The sequence below is a fragment of the Ornithodoros turicata genome, chromosome 1 (assembly GCF_037126465.1).
Source record: "Ornithodoros turicata isolate Travis chromosome 1, ASM3712646v1, whole genome shotgun sequence".
NCBI classification, from domain to species: domain Eukaryota; kingdom Metazoa; phylum Arthropoda; class Arachnida; order Ixodida; family Argasidae; genus Ornithodoros; species Ornithodoros turicata.
This window is the reverse complement of record NC_088201.1, coordinates 65,869,319-65,891,083: the sequence shown is the minus strand read 5'-3', so window position 1 is coordinate 65,891,083 and position 21,765 is coordinate 65,869,319. Positions and strand designations below refer to the sequence as shown.

The 21,765-nt window shown below is 47.1% G+C and overlaps 1 protein-coding gene across 2 annotated transcripts in view; it reads right to left on the bottom strand.

Annotated features, from left to right (window-relative positions):
* Positions 1-3,651: 3,651 nt before the first annotated feature.
* Positions 3,652-21,765, bottom strand: part of LOC135399905 (transcription factor sma-9-like) — a 32,741-nt gene continuing 14,627 nt past the window's right edge. For both annotated transcript variants that reach the window (XM_064631648.1, XM_064631642.1), the window contains exons 3-10: positions 20,928-21,094; positions 18,328-18,631; positions 17,170-17,568; positions 13,618-13,749; positions 9,436-9,702; positions 7,404-7,519; positions 5,487-5,692; positions 3,652-3,929 (exon numbers count right to left, since the gene is read on the bottom strand). In XM_064631648.1, coding sequence (XP_064487718.1) covers positions 3,760-3,929; positions 5,487-5,692; positions 7,404-7,519; positions 9,436-9,702; positions 13,618-13,749; positions 17,170-17,568; positions 18,328-18,631; positions 20,928-21,094 — 1,761 coding nt within the window. In that variant the 3' untranslated portion in view covers positions 3,652-3,759. The remainder of the gene's footprint in view (positions 3,930-5,486; positions 5,693-7,403; positions 7,520-9,435; positions 9,703-13,617; positions 13,750-17,169; positions 17,569-18,327; positions 18,632-20,927; positions 21,095-21,765) is intronic.

Sequence of the window (21,765 nt, the reverse complement as noted above, 5' to 3'; positions counted from 1 at the left end):
GTGTAATCTGAACATCTCTTTAGGTGAAAGATGAAAGTCACTGAAAAGGTTAGCCAGCTGTAGGACTCGCTCGCTATTTGCTCACTCATACACACATTCATACGACAGGGATCGACGCAAGCGGCAAATGCTGAAAATGAGATCCCTGTCGTATGAAATTGTAAATGATCCCTGTCGTATGAACGTGTGTATGAGTGAGCAAAAATGTAAGAGTGAAAGGAGGATGAGTGAGAGAGAGTGACTGCTTTGTCCCTTCAGATGACGCACCCTGAAAGTGGCTGAGAAGGTGTGTTAACTTAGCTCAATTGGTAGAGCCCTGGACCGGTAATCCGGAAGATGTGGGTTCGAGTCCTACAGCTGGCTAACCTTTTCAGTGACTTTTATCTTTCATCGTTAATTTCTTAGGCAATTTGAGGCTTTGTATGTATTTGTTCCTTCTATGTTGTTCCAGCCTCAGAACATCAGTTCTCTCATCTCTTTAGGTGTAATCCAGCGGTACCCTGACTCCCTTTTTGGTGTATGTCTACGCCCCCAGACAAGACAACACCCTTCAATAAGGGTGTTATGCCGAGCTAAACAGCAACACAACAGGCAAAATAACAGGCACATTATTTATTTGGATGACCTATAATAGACTGCATGCACCGCAATAAGAATTGCAGTCACCGCACAATACAAAAGAAGATAAAAGTGTCCGCCAACAGCGCGACGAAGATGAAGGTATTACATTGAGGCCAAGAGAAGTCCCGCCTGCGAATGAAGAAAATGAATCCGAACTCCGAAATGTTTTCATCAAAATAGGCGCGAACCACAAATTACACGATAGTAACGCAGATGGATGAGGCTAGAGAAGAATTAAGACTACACAAACACAGGCCTCGTCAACACATAAGCAGGTCAAGATAGAAAGTAAGGCAATTAGCAAAGAGTCGGCAAAGTGCCGGTAACGGTTCTCAAACCCATACCTCTATACCCATATTTCCGATCAGGTGTACAGCTCGAAGCACAGTTGAACGCGCGTCTGACTTGAACTCCGACTCCGCGCGAACTTGAACGCGCGTCCGACCTGCGGAGCCGGAAGAGAGCCACCCTAGCGTCACTTAGATGAAATGAAGGGAAAGAGTGTTTAGACTGTCCCACTTGTGCTGCGGGGGTGTCCGCCTTGCCATGAGCTGTTGACTTATTAGCATTGCATTATACCATTGTATTCTTGCGATATCGGCCAGCATACGCCTCCACATAATCGCCACCGGCCTCGGTGGCTCAGTCAGTAGCGTGTTCGCCTTCTGATCCCGAGATCGCGGGTTCGAACCCGGCCGAGGACGCCAGCAACTTGGTGGCAGGGTACAAGTTGCTTAGACACGCTGTCTTCCGCGAGGGACGTTAAATACGGGGTGCCGTGTGATGAGCTTTCATCGCACGTTAAAGAACCTCAGGTGGGCAAAAGCAATCCACAGACCGACCGCTGTGGCGTCGCTCATGATCTCAGTTGTCTCGCGACGTAAACACCCAATTATTAAAATTATTATTAAACATAATCGCCGCAATGATAACAGCGGACGGTAACGGTATGCAGAGTCAACAGCTCATGGCAAGGCGGACACCCCCGCAGCATAACTGGTACAGTCGAAACACTGTTTCCCTTTATTTCTCGTAAGCGCCGCTAGGGTGGCTCTCTTCCCGCTCCGCAGGTCGAAGGCGCGTCCAAGTTAACTGTGCTTCGAGCTGTACTACCATTTACACCATTACACCTTCCAGGGCCTTGTTCAGAAGGCACGCACAGACATTCACTAAGCACATCTGACTGAAAATCAGAGGTGTGGGTTGGAGTCCCGCTACCGACACTTCGCTGACTCTTGCCAACTGCTTTACGTTCTACCACAAATTGCACAAACCTCGCCATTACGTACCTCTTGACTTTGCCTAACGGCCACATGTGGCCGGTAGAACGCGACGCGCACTTAAAGTTCAAACATACTCTGAAAACGGCCCCTTCAAAGACACAGGAAATGTCTCTTTGGCCTTGAAAGCATACCTTTATTTTGTAGATGTTTTTATCAAACCCGTCTTGCGGAGCTGGTTATCAGAGGAGAATGCGTGCTGAACTCCGATAATTCCCCTCCCTTTCGAGTTTGATTCCTCCTCCCATTTACACGTGCTCAAACGCAGAGTCGGCTTTCCTACATGCGTTACTTTCATATACGCATTCCAGACTGTTAAACTGCAGTGGAAAATTACTTAAAGCGGATAGCTTTACTGACTGTCCCATGCCCCATGACTACCCCTGACATCTGTCCCATTGAGTGCAACGTGCAAGATTTCAAACGCCGGGGGAACAAAAACCTGTATGGAAACAAAACCTTTACCTGGGGAAACAAAAACCTTTTCACGCATAATTTCCTGTATATAGATCTCACAGGATCCAGTGTGGAACCAGTGAAAAGTGTCGACGATTTCCGCCAAAATTAAATTATGCGTTTCTTGGGCATGTTTTGCAGTTCTGGGAAGTATCTGTAAGTACTGTACTGTATTGTATGTTACTTGTAGCTGTAACTTTCTATGTCACTTTGTTCGTGTAATTTCACACGTATAAGCCGCAGGACCCGTTACTCAGTACTTCCCACACTCTAAGAAAAAAAGGAGTAAAATGGAAAGTAATTGCAGCTTCTAGTCCCCTAGACTGCAATTACTCCCTATTTTGGTCCCCTAACCCCGACATTTACTCCCCAGGACTGCAAATCGTCACTGAACTTCACAAATGGTCTTCCGAATGCAACAGTCTATGTAAATATGTGCTCTTGGTCAATTCGACTCAACCAACTTAGCAATTTTCCACCCCCACAAAGTAAGGAACAGTTAGCGCTTCTTTCTTCGCAAATTGTGCCCTATGTATGTCGCAAGATTTTATATATCACTCGACATATCACTGTTGACGGTTTGATTCAAAGTATTTTCGTGCATGCACACAAATTATGTACCACGGAGTCTTAGAAGAGAGCGTAAAATGCAGTCTCCGCTCTGTGACATTAATTTACTCCCGTGCATTTACTCCCGAAAGGGACTATTTTTTGTGGCAATGCATTTAGTCCCCAAAAGGAGTACTCCTTAGAGTGCAGGACTAGTTCGTGGTAGCACAAAGATCGTGCTACGGACTGGTAGGTGGTGTATTCAAATCCTACCACACACTGTGCTATCTCAGGTTTTCCAGGGGACTTTCGAGACGGATGTCAGCACAGTTCCCCCTGATCGAAGTTCGCGAGTGTCCACGCCTGTAACCCGCTCACAGCTACACTCTTAAAAATGAACTTCACCGCATAGCACGCTCCTAGCCAACCATCATCGCGAATGATATCGTTATCTGCCCTCATTTGTTGAAAACCGGAGGCGGACGCCTTTTCTGTGACAATTATGAACAGCATAAGTGTCAGTGTTTAAGAGTGTAGCCACGTGGATTTTTGACGCGCTCCGAGCGTGGTTCGCTGGAGAGCCGCTAGGATACTACACATGTGAAAAAGGTCCATTGTTCGTGCACATGCTATATGTTGCACAATCCGCAGCTGCCGAGAACGAAATGATTACGGATGGGTTTGCACAATAGGCTTCTGTCCTACGTCCCGGCACCGCAACGAATGTACCAGACTGAACACGAGCTTCAAAAATATACTTTTACTCCAGCATAATTTTTCAACCTGGGCGTGGCGTTACAGAAGAATGAAATGATCCACAGAATTGTTGCTGAGCAGCTGCTTCCATTGCTTGTTAGTAGTAGTGGCGGATGATGAATGCACCCACAGTGCCTACGAGGGCGCTCACGAGGATCAAATTCATGATTATGCAGGTGCGCTCCGACATTCTCAAGCCGCTGCGCCGGGCGGCGGAGGGCAACAGCGGTGCGGTCAGACTCGAGATAGATGTCTTACTACGCTTGCCTGTCAAGATGAGAAAATGAGAAAATAAACAGTAGATGCTTACCACTCCTCTGCAAACTAGGAAATCGTAGTTCATTGCAAACTCTGAGCACTCAGGTCACTGTGTGCTAAGCGATACCTGCGCGTATCTCCTCCCCACGATAATACCCCAGTCACACGGGCAGAAGTCAATGATGATCGAAACTCAAGGTGTCGGAAATTAGGGCAAAAAAGCAATGTGGCTTGACCAATGCTATACATTTCAATGGCCATTGGACATGCGGGTAGCGTCAGCTAGCGTATAATGCGTCAACCTGTCAGGCAACCTGTGGCGGCACGCGCATGTTCAATGGCCATTGGTTTCAATCATAATTGAAGATCGAAGATTGATTTATTGATATGCTTTGGATTGCTACAGCAACAGTGCTGAGCACCACCAGCGTAGGAGAACGCAAATTGATCGTTATCTGTATCATATCCCAACTGACAGCAATTATTCGGCTTTAGCATTTCTGTGGCAGTTTCATAAAAGGCGGGCGTATTTTTGTTTTGTTTTTTTCCTTCAGACAAGAGACAAGACGGAACACCGCATGAAACTGCAACATAAATTCTGCTACTGTATCTCGAGCTTTGTTTTGAGTCACTTTTTCTCTACAAGTCTTCTGTCAGTATTTACGCCTCACTGTCGGTCTTCCGAGGTCCATTTCTCTGTTGTTAATTCAATTACGCGTGTAGGAGCTTACAGAATGCTAGGACGATGCAGAACATGTAAACTATTTATTTTACTTGCACACAGATTTCTTGTACGCCCATCTATGTATACAATAAAGACCTTCTGAAGGTTGAGGTTGCGACGACTCTGGTTGAGGTCATAGATATAACGTTGCAGGAGAGGACGTGAGCACAGAGTTTTCCGGAAACGGTATAAACTTCCGGGTGTATAAACATGTCTGGTTCTTCGTCATTCGGACTAGAGGCCAGAAACACGCCGTAGAAAATATCCGAAAGATCTCTGCCGACATTTTGAATGTCATTCGCTATTTCATGTGAGGATACTGCATGGTGAAACGTTTTTGGTAAATTGTACTTCGTCCTATCGGTCGAACACACATACGGGAATACGTTTCTTATTTTTCTCTGAAAGAATCCTTACGGTGCCGCAGAAAATTTTTTCTTCTATCCTTGACGAGAGATTGCGCCACATGCATCGTAACGGTTGTATCCGATCGGTTCCTTGACGCTCGACCACGCACCGATCGACCGACCGTTTCCCGAAAGTTCCCTGCAAGACTGTAGCGGTGCCTGCGGGCATCCTGTGGCTGGGCTCGCGAGTCGCACCTGATTTACCTGGTCCCTGCCGCTATAACTTCCATGCAACCGATAAGCACCGATTGTGCACCCTGCCAAGCTAATTCCCCATTTCTTGGCCCACTCTGCCCGCAAGATTAATTTTAGATTTCAGTTAGGTTGCACTGATGAACGCACTACAGCGTCATTACCTTCTACGCATCACTTACAGTATGCTTCTGTAGACCGCTTTGCGTCACTGCACTTGCCTAACGAATAGGGAAAACTCACCCATGCTGTCTCGGCTGGCGGCGATTGCAGCGTTTCTGCTGTCAGGAGGTCGGCACAAAGGCGTTCCTCGTGCCTCCGATATGGGAGGCAACATCATTAAAATGGGACCGGGCGCGTCAGCCCTTTCAGTGGCCATTGCATGCAAGTTTCCCACAGCGATGTCCTCCGCAGCTGCTGCTCGGGAGGCTGCTGTTATGTCCATGTTACTGCAAAAGAGGCCGAGTGGTGACATTGTGAGGCGGACCGCGGCACAGGCACACGGTGCAGATGCTGCTGCAAGTCGCGAAAGATAGAGGAAAGAGAGTCCTCACGAGTTCCTTATTGTTCCTTATTTAAAAGTCTGCACACAGGACGAGAGAACTGTCAATAGACTACTTCAGAAAATCGCAGTGAGGTTAGCGCCAGTTTGAAGTATCGGGAAGGAGGTGAAGATGTTTCGGTTCCTTCTCTCTCGGCCGATCAAGGTCAGCGAAAGAGAAACGTGAAGGACACGTTTTTTGTGACAATTATGAACAGCATAAGTCACAAAAAGGCGTACGCCTCCCGTTTTCAACGAATCAGGGCAGATAACGATATCATTCGAGATCATGATTGGCTAGGAGCGTGCTATGCTATGAAGTTCATTTTTAAGAGTGTAGGTGTACTCTGAAAGCAACAACGCGCACTGCACCAGCTGTGCTCCAACATGGTCGTAAACCGACAACAAGGTTCGCCATCGTGGGACTTCCGACAACGACATTATTCTGAGAACCTGAAGCAGAAATGGCTACATTGCGACAGAGGATAACTGACAAGCAGATGCGTGTTAAGCAGCTACGCTCCTTCTACACTTATAAATGAACTTCACCACATAGCACGCTCCTCGCCAACCATCATCCCGAATGACAACGTTCTCGCCCTAGATTTGCTGAAAACGGGAGGCGGAGCCTATTTTGTTACCATTATGGATGGCACAGAATAGGCTCCGCCTCTCGTTTTCAACAAATCAGGGGCGAGAACGTTGTCATTCGCGGGATGATGGTTGGCTAGGAGCTATGTGGTGAAGTTCATTTCTTAGAGTGTAGAAGATGAACCAGCATGGTATTCTTCAAAACTCGTAAAAGTAGCGCTGGAGACCCTGGAGCATAACCAGGACGGCATTATCCACGGACAACAGTGGCAACGTCTGTCCAGACCACTTCGCAGCAGTTTTCAGCAAGCCATGGGGAACACAGCAGAAAAGCAACCCAGGACTTGGCATCACAGGACACAATTCTCCTGGGCGAGCCGCATGTATACTAGCAGACACGGCAACGGAGTCAACCGTACGGGATAGCAGTGCGCAGTCAACAACTGAACCTCGACCAAGGTATTCGAGAAGAACACGACGTCGACCAGCGTGCAGAAAAGACTACGTTCTAAGTAGTGTATATCGACTGTGTTTTCTTTTAAGGGGAGGAAAATGTGGTGAAAGGAATTTAGAGTTAAGGGAAGGAGAATGTTATGTTGTGATGTGGACAATTTACTCTTAGTGTCGGACAACCATGTGTACCGGTATAAAAGTATGCACAGCCAGCCAATAAAGGCATTCACCGTGGCAGCCCTGGAGTCTGCGTCTTCTTCAACACAACAGGAGCCGACAGGGGTCAGTGAAAAAGAAAAGCTTACAAAATGTACGTGTCCGTGTCGACGTAATAAGCGTAATGAAGAGGAGAGCCACACAGAGAGATAAGATGACCTAGACGTAGGCAAGCTGGCGGATAAGATCCATAAAGGAAAACGCGTGGGCTATACGGAGAGGCGTGACAGGCAACCTCGTCTGGCAGGCGTTGAAAACAACGTTCATCGTGGCATGTGTTGATATGAGACTGATGATTTTGCACGGCTAGTTTGCGTTTGCTGTAACATATTCAAGAACACGTAAAGTAAATCACTCACCCTCTTGTGGACTGCGTGCTACCGGTCGAACTCGTTCTGCTGCCAGACTCCTCATTTTCCATACGTGGACATTCCATATAGATCATGCTACTCCCGTACTCTTCAGTGGTCAATGCCTGTAAAGTCAAGAGGAATATTTTATACAGTGCTGTCAACGATGTGTCTACCACCTCACGCAAACACCTTAAAATATGGAAACAAAAATACAAGGCGTTTTTTTTTTTTAAGATATGGAGACTTTTTAATACAAATGCTATGACAGCAATATAGATGGTTTTTGTGGTTGAGTTTTACGGCCATGCGAACATCCTCTCCAGGAGACTATGTAACATACAATATCACTAAGTATTTAAAATTTAATCAGGGGGTTTCGGGCGAAAACGAGAATGCGGAATGGGAGACCATCCTCGTTGAAAGCCAGCCCGTTTTTAAATAACCCTGAAACGCACTCGTGCGTTGAAATATGCCAAAGCTGAAACTGCGACGGCTGGGAGTACAGTAAGCACAGCTCTCGTTTCACGACAAAGGACCACGTGCTTTGGAGCGATGGATATGATTGGAGTTGGTGCTGATCTGCTGGCCCGATCAACCGCCTTCCGGCCCAGATAAAACACCGTCGGCGAAGGTGATGCACTCCTGAGGCGCGCTCTTTTGGTTTTGGCGCATTTGTATAGCGAAATTCAGCGATGCATATTTCAGCGCTACGCACTCCTTTCAGGATTTTTAAGATATAACAACGATTGTGTCCTATTCTACTATCTCGCTTTTGCCCGATGGTGAATTAGTCATCTTGTAGTTACATGCTCTCTGAGAGATTGTCCGCCTCCACTACGAAAACGACATATATGCTGCTCTCATAATTTTTTTTTCTTTTTTGATTGCGTGTTAGCGCCGCGAAGCAACGGTGGCTATGAGCGGCGTACAGACGTGGACAGACGGAGAGAGGACAGCAGGAAGGAGTGGGAGACAGGGGGATTAGTATGCGTCCCGGGCCGACTTCAAGGGGAACTGTGCCGACATTCGTCTGGAAAGTCTTCGGAAAACCCAGGGAAAACCTCTGACAGCACAGCCGGTGGTAGGATTCGAACCCACCACCTCCCAGTCTACAGCACGACCTTGGTTACCACCAACGAGCGGACGCCTTAGCCCACTCGGCCATGCCGCTGGTCATAACTTTATCAATACGCCCTGTATATCTAATATGTTATCAGGTGTTATGTGTACAAGTTTTCCTGTAAAGAAGCAGCGGGGGCTCCCTACTATCCCTATCTTGTATGGTAGTTATTCTTCGTATCCGAGCCTGGTAGGATTTCCGTGACACAGACTGGGAAAGTTGCCCTTTCTGTGTTCCTTGGTTCCACACTCATGTCAACTGAGTGAGACTACTTTGACCTATTGACGCAACCGCCTTAGAAATGGTTGCTCTATTGTCACCGGAGTTCATGATCTGGAAATGTCAGATGGTTACGTTGAGCTGCAATCATCAAGTGGACAGGATACCGAACTCAATGACGCAAGCCAGATAGTCGCTCATGAAGCCAGGGAATTCATAAATCGAAGGTGCATAAATAGAGGGTATATGTTTATCTGTACTTCGGGTACGGATACTTCCACATTAAATCCCTCTTTGTAGTAACCTTTGGAAAGTGCTGAAGAACACCTCTCAAGCGCAACGCCAGCACTTACGCAAACAGCATGGTAATTTCCTGCCATTACAAGTGCGCTCGAGTACAATCACTTCAACAAAAATAGTCAAATTGATGGTGATCTACGTAGTCTCTCGTGGTAGCTCTGAAACCGCTTGATGTTTCCCAAGCTAATCGTCCACGTGCTCTAATTTCCGTGATCTTTGAACAACAGTCACCTGGCGACGCCATGGCTGATGACTGAACATGTGTGGCCGTGTGCCGCTTCCGCATCCTGATATCAGTGTGGTGTGTGTCATCATTTTTAATAGAATTCATGTAACAGTTAAAATAACTGGAGTGGGCTATAGTTTCTGGGATCGCTAAGAAAGCCCAAGATCTCATACCTTTGTGAATGATCCTTCGGGTGCTGTCATGAAACTGTCGCGATCATGGGCGGTTCTCTGGCTGAGAACCAACGAGTCGGACCCCTCCGGTTCGCGCTCGGTAAAAGTCTCCGACGCCTGGTATTGTTTCGTCACCTGTGGTGGAACGTCTCCTGCCTGGTACATCATGGCTACGTGTTGTGCTGCATCTGGGCTAGGTGGAGGGGCTCTGTTCACCGGCCCCCACGCTTCTTGCGGGGGGTTATGGCACATCACAGGATGTTCTCCCTGGAACAACGGTACACATTCAGGAAAATCAACAATGCTGGTCATTCCTGTACTTCCACGAGGGACGAGAGGTGACCCCATCACTGACAAGGTTAGGACCTGTCATGGAAATATGACACTCCATGGAACTTCCAGGAACGGATCATAACTAACTGTGTAAGGGCCGTATACTTGTGGTCGATCAGTTTATTCTGCGCGAACCAATGTGACTAATGCTCGCTGGTTTCCTGCCAATGATACCACGTTGTTCCAAAATTCTGTGGCGTTACCTATACCGTGCCTATCTGTATCTAGTTGGCATGCCGCACACGTCTTGATGTCGCATCTTTCCCGTTATGTGTCCTCAAGACTTGCATCATGGTGTGGATTGACACAGAAATTTCTTGCAAAACCTCGAGCTGAAATTCTCGAGGAATTCGTCTTGAACAGGAGACCCTACCTAGTACGTTGCTTATTACAGCATTCGGAAGTGTAGCACCAAAGAGAATATTGCATTGGGCCATGGAGGAGGCTAAAGGCTGTGTGTATTCTGCTACGGAACCATTCTTCCGGGAGAAACTTGGATGCGCACCAGAATATAACGCGCATTGCCTCTTCGCAGAGCCTTGTGCAATTCGCCATATACAGCAGAACCTCGTCGATAAGACACTCGTTGACACCCTCGCTTCATGATTTCGCTCCATTCTTTGCCCATGTAAATCCCTTCTCGTTAATATGACAATTCGCTTAGCGGACTATGATGGATGGATAGATAGGTACAAATAGGGGGAATACAATAGGGTTCGTGGGTGAACGAGTGACTCTTTGTCTTTGGAGCATATCATACGTTGTACATTAATATGAGAAATTGCTTTATGACTAATACGAGGGGGTGCTCAAGTTCTGTGCCCGACAAGGAAGAACGCGACCTAGTCATTCCACACGCACATAGCACGTCGTTCCTGAAGCTTGTTTAACCCTTGAAAATAGAAATCCAAGGTCTGCTCTCCAAGGTATACTTCGGCTATTCTCTTAACACATCCGAGTCCTCCGAGAACGTTTTTTCAGGTTTGGAAACAAAATTGTCGGATGGGACAAGATACGGCGAATACAGCGAATGTTCAATGTATTCAAATCGCAAGTCCTTCGGAGCCTGCATTGTCTTTCCTGCTTTATGAGTCTGTGCATCGTCCTGCAAAAGGGAACTCCTTTCCTATAGCTTCCTGTGCCTTTTTTTTAATTTCAAAGCCTCCTTTAACCAGCAGAACAAGCTACAGCAGTATGCTGCATTTACTGTTGCACTCTTCTGGAGCTTCGCACAGTGCGCAGAACCACAAACGCTATCCCTTCCGTACGCAAATGCGATAGCGTACCATGTACTAAAACTCATAAAAACGCCTTCCTTGTCCCAGAAAATCGTGGCCAACGCAAACCGCTGTGTACCACGGAGGTCACTCGGCCTTGGCATCGTTGGCCTCGGAGAACCTGAATCCCGCCATTCCATGGAATTGTTTTGTCTCAGGATGATAATGATGCAACCATACGTTTCATCAGCTGTAACAAAGCGCGTTATAATACCTGTAACAAGTGGCTAGTAGCGCGTACCGTCACCAGAACGCTGAAAATGCTGCGAAATCAACTCGGAAGCATCCATTCGGCGTTTTTTCTCCTCGGCATTCAAACATTTCGGCAGCACCCACTTGGTTGACAGCTTTCGCATACCCAACTCGGGGCGTTCTCACCCATGCGTTCTCTACACTCTAAGAAATGAACTTCACCACATAGCACGCTCCTAGCCAACCATCATCCCGAATGACAACGTTCTCGCTCCCGATTTGTTGAAAACGGGAGGCGGAGCCTGTTCTGTGCCGTGCATAATGGCACAAAATTGGCTACGCCTCCCGTTTTCAACAAATCTAGGGCAAGAACGTTGTCATTCGGGATGATGGTTGGCGAGGAGCGTGCTATGTGGTGAAGTTCACTTTTAAGAGTGTAGATATGCCTGTTTTATACGAGATTCCACAATCTGCCAAAATGAAGTCGTGGACACAATCAACAATTTCGGGTGTTGGACACTGTTGGAGGTCTCTTTGGTGTCAAAATCCCAACGCTGAAAGTTGGAACACCACTTCACTGTTGGGTATGATGGGCACGCGTCACTTCATGTTTGAATCATGTACTCATAGGTTTCCCTTGGACATTTCTTCTCCCTGAACAGGAACTTCATGACAACTTTCATGTTCAAGTTCAACCTCTATAAATTTCACGCTTGTAGAAGACATGGTTCTGCTGATAGGCCGAACAAAAATGAATGCCTGGCGTTATGGCGGATTCGTGGAGCCATTACGTGGCAACTTTTGGCAGATCACGAGCAGTCATACTCGCTTGGTCAAAGCCAAGCAATCTCGCTTGTTCACGTGGCTCTTTCCGAGCGTCCGGATTCTGCCACCTAGCTTTTTTCGCCCGGACTCGATACGATCGGCCATCGGGTTGCCCCACTATATCCGGTGTCGTCACAACCGCACTGCATCTGTGCGAGGGCCCGCACTGGCCTGCGCGTCGAAGTTCACGTGGGTTAGCAGACGACGAAACCCGAAGGTGAGCGACCGCGATGACCTTTGCCTGATCTAAGCGACTAAAAACGCTAGATTCCTGGCACTTATGGGGGTAGCAATTGTCACGTGACCCAGCGCCGGCAAAAGGCAGCAATTTCCGAGCGCTCGGCCGTTTTGCCACATTTTGACCAATTAAGCGAATTCGCCATTAGAAACCCACAATTTATCTTCTTTGTCTCGCTCTTTGTGTATACCTTGACGAGTCCGCTTTCGTATATCTGGAAGTGGGTCGAACCAACACCTTCTAGATAACAGAGAAGGCCTTTGCATTCTTTCAATTGACGTCACGCACATGGCCCTACTGTGGCTGTTGGCCATAGATAGATGTGATGTCACCGAAAGAGCAAAGAGGAGAAAAGCTTGCTGCTTGCTCACTAAAAATGTATGGCGTGACGTTATTGAAAGTGTGTTGAGGCTTCTGTTATCTAGAAGTTGTCGATCGCACTTTCAGCACGGCCCCGTATCAGTGGGAACGGTCGTGCCCATTCATGCCCTTCACCGCGTGTCGCAAGATACGAGCGTCGCAGAGGCGTCCATCTACAGGGCCTACGTCTTTCTTTTTGGCTCTAGAATTTTTACACGTTATAGAAATTACAAACTATGGTAACAAGCACTGGGTCAGCTCAAGTTTACCCACAAAGTATCCCAGCAGTATTCCGGAGCCATTCATTACAACCCTACACGAAAGCTCCACATTTCACAGTGACAGGTAATCTGATCCGGAGATGGCATGCAGCACACAGTTAGCGAAACGTTGTCTGGATGGGGTTTTCCTCCCAATTTATTCTCGCCATGTGCCGCGTATGAACCAAACTGAGACCTCTCGACGTAAACGATGTGCGAGATAAGTGTGTATCCTGAGGCCGGCCCAAGCCAAGACAAGGTTATAGCTAAACAGTATAAGCACATAGATGACTTTAGTAACCGAACGTCACTGGTTCAGGTGGTGGTGATTCCACAGTGCTGATGGTGGTGACTGGCTTGGCCCTCGTTGTCCTCAGGCTGTTGGTCAGTGTCACAACTGTATAGCCCGAACGAGGTGCAATATAGGTGAAGTTGACGAAAAAAGCTGGCGGCGGGGGAGCTAGGGAGCTCGATATCCAATATGAAAAGGGTTTGGCAAGCAACGTCAAAGAATGTGCCTCTGCACTTGGCACGTTTCCTGACACAAATGCGCATTAGGCTGAGTTATCGCGCATATTTCGGTGCTAGAACCTCGGGGACGGAGGATATGTCCAGCCTGCAATTTCTGGAGTGTGCGAGGTGTTTTACACCACGCCTCATTATACACGTGACAATGACTTGCTCAATCATCGCTCACCTTCAAGTGGTGACCGTCCTGCTCTGGAATGATGTAGCAAGGATAGCCGCTGGTGTCATAGCCTTGAAGCACTTGAGGGTAAGAATAATGCGCAGGCACGGCAGCGGGCTGCCGTTCTTGTCCTGCTTGCATCTAACCGGGCAAAAGAGAAAAATTTAATCGTGATGCTGGATATCATATAGAACTTATACCATTCACTACAGTGCTAACTGAAGGTTTGATAGAGAGGGAAAGCAACGTAAATTGCAGAGGCTGAGAGACCAATTAAGACGAACACGACAGACAAATGCGTATAGATGGGTGTGGGTTCGATTTCCGCCACCGCCACTCCTTGGCCTACGGCCTACTAAGACGGGGCGTGCGAAGCAGTTTCCCATCGGATCATCGTCTGTCTGTCTGTTCTATACAGGAATGGGCGCCGCCATTACTGCTGCCACCCCGTGGTAGTCACAGGAAATGTGCACGTGTAGACTGCCGTTTGCCGTGTGGTTTTCGTTCATTTTCGTGTTCTTTCGTGTTCATTTCGTGCCCGTTCATTTTCTCCCGCTCGGGAATCAGTGTAGAAAAGATATCGCATACAGAGCGTCGAACCGAACTGGAAATGAAACCAAATACCGGAATTAACCGTTATTTTTAGCTGGAACTGAACCGTAATTACTAGCGCCATCTTAGAGCTGAACCGGAACCGAACCGATTTAAAAGCTTCGGTTACCGGTTAGGGATACTGGATCGGTTCGAGTTAGTGTGTGCCGCCTGTTATCCTTCCCATCGTCTGGTGGCGACATGGTGGTGGTTTTATGTGACATAATACTCTAGATCTGGCCGACCATGCGGTTGGGCGGGACATACAAGGCCAAGGGTGATGGAAGTTGTCCTCTCGCCGCCGCTTATACAAAAAACGTGTTTTGTCGTTCCTACCTTCGAAAGTTTGCAGCAGCAGTGCATTGTAACAACGTCATGTGGAACATTAAACACGTAGCCAAAGAACCACTATGTTCAATAAGGCTGCACTGCACTGCTGCTGCAAGTGTGCCGCGACTCGCCTGTCACAGCAGTTCAGTAGTTTCATTTGCAACTTGGAAGTGCCCCGGCGCAGACAGCGGCGGCTACGGCGTGCACTCTGTGCGCCAACCATTGCCACGAATGATAGGGTTATCCCTTCTGAGGATAAGAGAGGAGGGCGTACACCTTTTTGTGTCAGTTTTCATGTATCCAAATTGACACAAAAGGACGTACGCCCACACTCTCTCTCCGAATTAGAGTGTGGCATACTTCTATATTTTCGATTTTAGAGGTGTAGACGCTGACCGAAGATGCGCCAGTCTGTCAGAACGCAGACGCAAAGAAGGCGAAAGAAAGCACACGGAGGTGAATGCAAGTTTCGGTGAGTGAAGTCCCTCCAACTTCATACAGGGTGTCTTTTTTCTTCGGTACAGATTTTTCATAAAAAAACTAAGGGCTATAGACACCCTGTTTTCACTTCTGTCATCTCTGGGTCTGCGGATGTTCTTGGCCATCTGTTGCTCAACCGTCGAATCCCTAATTACCTAAAAATCGTTAATTGACTCTTTAATTATAAAAGATACGAAGTTGCCCCAATGAGAACATCTGTTCCTTTCGTTCACCTGACATCGTTGCCGTTTTCAGAACAAAAATCCGTTCGGTAGATCGTCAAAAAAAAAAAAAATCGTGAAGGAACACCATTTCTTTATTTCATTCGTTCCGCATCTTCGGAGACTCGTCTTTCCTTCGCCCCCAATGTGAGAGGGTGAAAGAGCAGTGCCGCCTCATGCGTTGAAGATGAGCTTTGACTTGCGGAAACAAAACAAAAACACGTATAGGGTGACGCTATCGGAACTGCCCTGTTGCATTTTCTGTTTTCTTTTAATCTTTTCCCAGGGCGCAAGGGGCGACAGTGTGCTCTTTCACCATCTCACATTCGGGGTGACGGAAAGGCGGGTCTCCGAAGATGCGCAATGAACAAAATAAAGAAAAAATTGTGTTCCTTCACGAATTTCCGAACGGATTTTTGTTCTGGAAACGGCTACGATATCAGGTGACCGAAAGGAACAGATGTTCTCATTGGGACAACTTTGTAGCTTTTATAATTCAAAAGTTAACTAACGATTTTTAGGTAATTAGTCATTCAACGGTTGAGCAACAGATGGCCAAGAACGTCCGCCGGCCCAGAGATTATAGAAGTGGAGACAGGATGTCTATGGCCCTTAGTTTTTTATGAAAAATCTGTACCGAAGAAAAAAAAGACACCCTGTATATGTTAGTGCATCAACCTAGTCACGCCCAGGTAGGCTTCGATGGGACGTTAGAAGTTCATTTGAGCAATAGTGACTAGTTCATTTGCCATATGAAGATGTTACACAAAAAATACGTTCCACTTCCAAATGACGTGTCACCGCTATAATCCAGGCATATCGTTTCTTTTATGTGTGTGTTTTTTTTATATTTAAATCGTTTCCTGGGGGTGCGGGCTGGGGGTGACGTGGGGATTCGAGCGGTCTTCATGCCTAGATTGGTGGCATGTTGCTCGGAGAAGGGATGAAAGGGAGCCCTGTTGGTCGAAAAACAGCAATAAATGCATAAAAGCATAGAGCATGCATCCTTTTTAGTGGCTAGCTATAATTTTGTAGCATATTAAAATCTCGTACCGGTTCCGAACCGGTTTACAGCCTCTGAACCGGAACCGAACCTTTATGGCCGAACCCGAACCCGAAACAAACCGACAAACGCTTCGGTTCGACGCTCTGATCGCCTCTGCCAGCACTCCTCCCGTGAACTGTGCATATCGCACGCGGAAGCAAGCATCTTTTTCCTCGATCTTTCGAACGTTGATACGCTATTCAGATGTGTACCGGATGATTGGTTATATGGAATGTGATGTTATCGCCAGACAGCGGCCACCAGCATTCATCCCAATAGGAAAGAATTTTGGCTGTTCACTCCTGTTGTGTCGTCCACTGTTAAAACAGAACTTCACCACATTGCACGCTCCTAGCCAACCATCACACCGAATGATATCATTCTGTGCATTGATTTGTTGAAAATGGGAGGAGGCGCCTATCTGGGACAGATTATCTTGTCCCAGATAGGCGCCTCCCCCCTGTTTTGAACCAATCATGACACAGAATGATATCATTCGGTATGATGGTTGGCTAGGAACGTGCTATGTGGTGAAGTTCTGTTTTAACAGTGTCGCTGGGAACGAAACTAAGGAGCGCACAGAGATTGGTGGTTTGAGAGTAACTCGACAAGGTCTTTTTTTTTTTTTTTTTATAGTTGTGACGATGCCCACTTGAGTGCGGCCAACAACGGCAAGCTACCTTGACTCCCCCCTTCCAATAGTTCGGTGTGTCAATCGCATATTTCGCGTTGCTTTCGTAACTGGGGACTTATTAGGTTAGTAAGATACGCACATTAACTTACAGCTCTTAATAAAACCTGCCTATATCCAAGCAGTGGTGAGGTTCGCCAAGGATTATTAGATCGTAAATTCTACCTGAGCTCCCTCAGGTACGCGCTCTTCTGTGTACTAACCTGATTCGGATCTCTGGGCCGTGCTACTTCATTAGCAGCAGCTACAGGAGCAGCAGCACACTGATCCGCCTTGAAGTTCTGTCTGTCCCGTCGTCGATGTATTCGTTTCCGTTGTGGCGCACCTTTGTTGTCACCTGCCTGTGTCCGGTCAACTTGATCTCTTTCGCTGCGTTGGGTCGCCGGGTGCTGTGCGTATTGGCGCTCCGCTTGTTGCAAACGCATTCGCTGCTTTTGCATTTCTTGTTGCTGTTGCATAAGCTGCTGCTGTATCTGTTGCTGTTGGAGCTGCTGTTGATGTTGAATCTCTGGTTGCTGCTGAAGACGTTGAAAATGCATCTGTTGCCGCATTTGCTCTTCATCGTGGACCTGCCCTTCACGGGTCTGCCGACGCACACGCTCCTGTTTGTTGGTAAGAGAAGAGAACAGCGTACGGCCAGGGCACACTGTTAATAATCGTATGTGATATATACATATATATATATATATATATACGATAGGATTACATAATAGGTTGACACGAGTTCCTCGTAGGGACGGCTGGAGAAAAGACTACAGTGCTACCATGCCCACCAGCAGTCATTTAGCTCTTAAATGCATTCACACAAACAATTATTTGAAAAAAGAGGGCAGAACCGGCGTATGCACTCTCGAATTCCACCATAGATTCAAGTACTGCACGTGGTTTATCCGCGCATGAGTGTTCAGTCCTTTGCTCAGCTACCCATCATCCCATCCCAAGATCAAGCTTTTTCTCAGGTAAGCCATGGTGAACGGAGTTTGCGAGTCAGATACTCTATGTTCTCTGAGGTATAGGACATTTCTGCGAGTTTCTAACGGGAAAATGAGTGTTGATGGATCTAACCTGACCTCACACCACAGACAGGTTTATCAAAGGCAACATTTTAATGAATGGCAGTGCTACATTCGTCGTATGTTTCATTGCCTCAGCTACTACTACTATTTTGATTGATGGGTATCTTTAAGGAGAATGGCAGCAGGGTGCTCGGTGTCTGTGGTGGTATGCTCGCTAAGAGAAAATGTCAAACGTCCGTAATGTGTCAGTGAAATTTCTCCTCACGGAGTCAAGAAGTGTCTTACTTATAGCTTCAAAAATAAGGACCGCGGGCAATAGCTAGACAATGAGAAGGAGAATCGTACCTGAAGCAACATGATTTCGTGTGACAACACAGGATTCGGTTTATAAAACCTTCCACACGGCTCCTCTTGTCCAAGGTCAGAGGGAACAGAAACGCGGGACCCGGCGGGTCGTGCCAAAAGCTGTGCCTGGCTTTGCTCACGGCGTCGCTCAGTGTACATATCATCCATAGTATGTTGCATCTCATGCCGCATCCTGTGCCTGTGATAGTCGTCTAGGAAGCCTGTGGCCGTTCCGAGCGAGCGGGACAAAGGGTGGTCACGAGATGTTCGTTGCATTTCTGGTGGGCATGGGAGAGTGTACACCCTATAGAGCGCACAAAGCGAAGATTAGAGGACCATAGTGGTGAGAAATTCACCTTCCCGTTGTATTCAGACAGTATATGCGCAAGGCACAACAGCTGACCCGGGAGATTAGATAACATCAGTTCCGTCATGTATCACCTGCAGTGGCTTATCCAGAACAAGCTTACTGTGTATCTGTTACTCGGCACATCGTTCCCAGACATGAATTACCTCCTTCAGGACCACTCTGCAAGAAAGCTTTTGCTCCAAAGCCTATATTGAATCAGTCACTGCCAAGGATATTTCGATCGCCATTTAAGTATGTAGATCTGGAATTTTTTTATCATATCGGGTTCTATGATGCGGTACATGTGGTACGGTTTTGAGATAGTAAGTTATCAGCGGCTTTTGGAATATGTAGCCCTTTCGGGGCAATTGGAGACAGCTGATCACGATTCGTTCGAGTAAGACTTCTGAAATTGAAATGCAAGGGCCATGTTCGACATTGCCTTTGCGCAGTCTTCTTGACACCCCTGATTTTGGGGCTGGACACAAAAATTGAAATTAGCTGATTGCTAAAGAACTGCACAAGTTTGATTTCAATGGACTCCAAGCAATTCCTCATTTCAGTGTTGGATGTGTGTGTAATCGAATTAAGATGGGGCACCTCACCCTACATTCTGACACAGAGACAAGCAGGACACTCGAATTTGCGGCAGCTCGCACGACAAGTAATATATGGTATATGTTTTCTCGTGGTACGTGTGCCAATGACGGCCATGTATTGCTTCTCAACACAGGTAAAAAAAGAAAGAAACATCAATACAGGAACACAACAGGAACTCAATAGAACTCGAAGAGGTACGCAGTGGGCACTTTTCAACATCTGTCAATAATTTGCTCCAGCAATCGAAAATGTGTACCCTATACATTTCTTTGAAGGAACAAAAGATTCAATAGATTTTCTTTTGAACTGGAACGGAGGGTGGGTGCAGGGGGAGTAACCACACGAAATGCCAATGACTGTCAAAAGATGTTCACAAGGCGCTACAATTTTTTTTCTTTTTTGTCTGTGTGAAACAACACTTCCCGACAGCCCCCCACAAGCAGGTGATATAGCGTAGTAGCAAATTAAAGACAAATTAATCGCAGAGGGCCAAATGAGCCAATGAATAGGGTCAAAACTCGTTATCCGGACTACATTACCGGGAACGAACTTGCTACCAAGTTCGTTTCCGGTAATGGAGTCCGGTAACGAGTTTTCCGGATATCTGAGCTCCGGATAAGCAAGATATGACATTACCATTTGGCCCTATGCGACTAATTTGTCTTTCATGTCATCTGCCATTTATAGTTTGGCTACTACTCTATATCGCCTGCTTGTGGGGGGCTGTCGGGAAGTGTTGTTTCACACAGACAAAAAAAAAAAAAAATGTAGCACCTTGTGAACATTGGATTTTGTCTCGGTTATCCGGAATTCGTTATCTGTATCCGGACAGCAAATACGGGGAACAATCTTTTAGGACCTGGGTCATTCTAATTCTCTTATCCGGAAAAGCGCCAAGGTCCTCTGTCCATGCTTCCTGGCATGTGCTGTGTTCGCATTATTCCGGAAAACGGTCGCATCTCACGGGGCATTCTCTACTCTGACACCCGTTTCTTCCGAGGTCACTCGCTTTTGGTCTGTGCGGGCACATGGTAGAGATGGTAGACGATAAGACGCTAGACGATAGAAGATGTTGCCTATACCCACCGTGGGTCAAGAAATCCGCATGTGATCGTCAATGTCTAAGCCGTCCGACAACATCGTCTCCTGGCCTATGCCAGAGGCATTTGCAAAAAGTCAAAAACATGTGCGCAGGACCAACTTTCTGTGACATTACCTAACTGCAGGGTGATGCAGCGGGGGCCGTGGCTGTTACCAAAATTGTCACACGGCGGGTGCTTACTATCTCAAGCAGCCCACTACGCATTAATTTTTGAGGTAACGATCTTTTCCTTGTTTCCTTTTACGGAGCTATAAAGAGGTCCCCAAAAATGTTTGGGTTTCCCCGGAATTTTGCTTGGTTCGGTTATCTGGAAATTCGACGAAAATGGACTACTAAGGTGTCCTGATAATCGAGACACGACTGTAGTCTATTACATTTCCAAAGACAACGTGTCTATTGCCGGCCAAGAGAAACTATTGACTGTCTGTACCAAGTAGACAAAGAAAGGAAAACGAAAAGAAAGAGCTCTGTCCAAATAAAGTCTACTGCCTGTTTGGACTTTTTGCAGTAGAAATTCAATAGCACGTCCATCATAGGGGAGACACTTACCCCGACTTAGATGTTCTGAGCGGCATCCCTTCCCCTATAGGTTCGCCGCGATCGGAAGCACGACGTGAATTTCCATGCTTCGTTGTTCGCACTTTGTGTCGACGCTCGTCTCGTGCTCCAGCATCCGTTGCAGGGAATGCACTCGCCAAAGATGGTTGAAAGAGTTGCTGAGGCATGTTGCAACAAATATTTGCAAGTTAAAATTGCGCACTGCGAACAAAGCCAGAAGCATTCGAAAGAGGAGGAACTGTGGAGTGGAACAGGCATGTACAGCGCGCGCGGTGTAAATACTCTCTAAATCCCAATACGCTTACTGTGTACGTTTTTGTGTGTACGTTTTCTGTGTACGTACGTTTTTCCCGTCATTTTGTAGGCGATACGAGGCTGTATGTGTCATTTTAATCCTAATACGCGGCACAAATCAAGCTCGAACGCTTCATGAGAGGAAAGTTGTCTACTGAAAGTAATGTGCCGCCTATTTGTGCCGAGTGCGCCAAAATGTTGTTCCTGTTTTATTTTTTGTTTTGTTTTTTTGTGCTTGTGTTTCCTACTCTCGCTCTTACCTGCGTCGTCAACAGTCTCCTCTCTCTCTGGCCTAGCAGTTGATAGACGATAACCACCGTAAGGCCGCGTACCCACATGCGGAGAATCTGCGCGGCGGTAAACTCTTGCCGCTGGGCGGGGAAAGCCACCTCCGCTTTCCGCTTTTTGAGGGTCGCGCAGTGCACGATTTTTAGCGGCATCCGCACATGCTCAGCCAATCATGAAGTAAACGGAAGTTGCGTGCGTTCTTGTTTTCTTCCGGCCTCCCGCACGGAGAGCATTGACGGCGTTGACT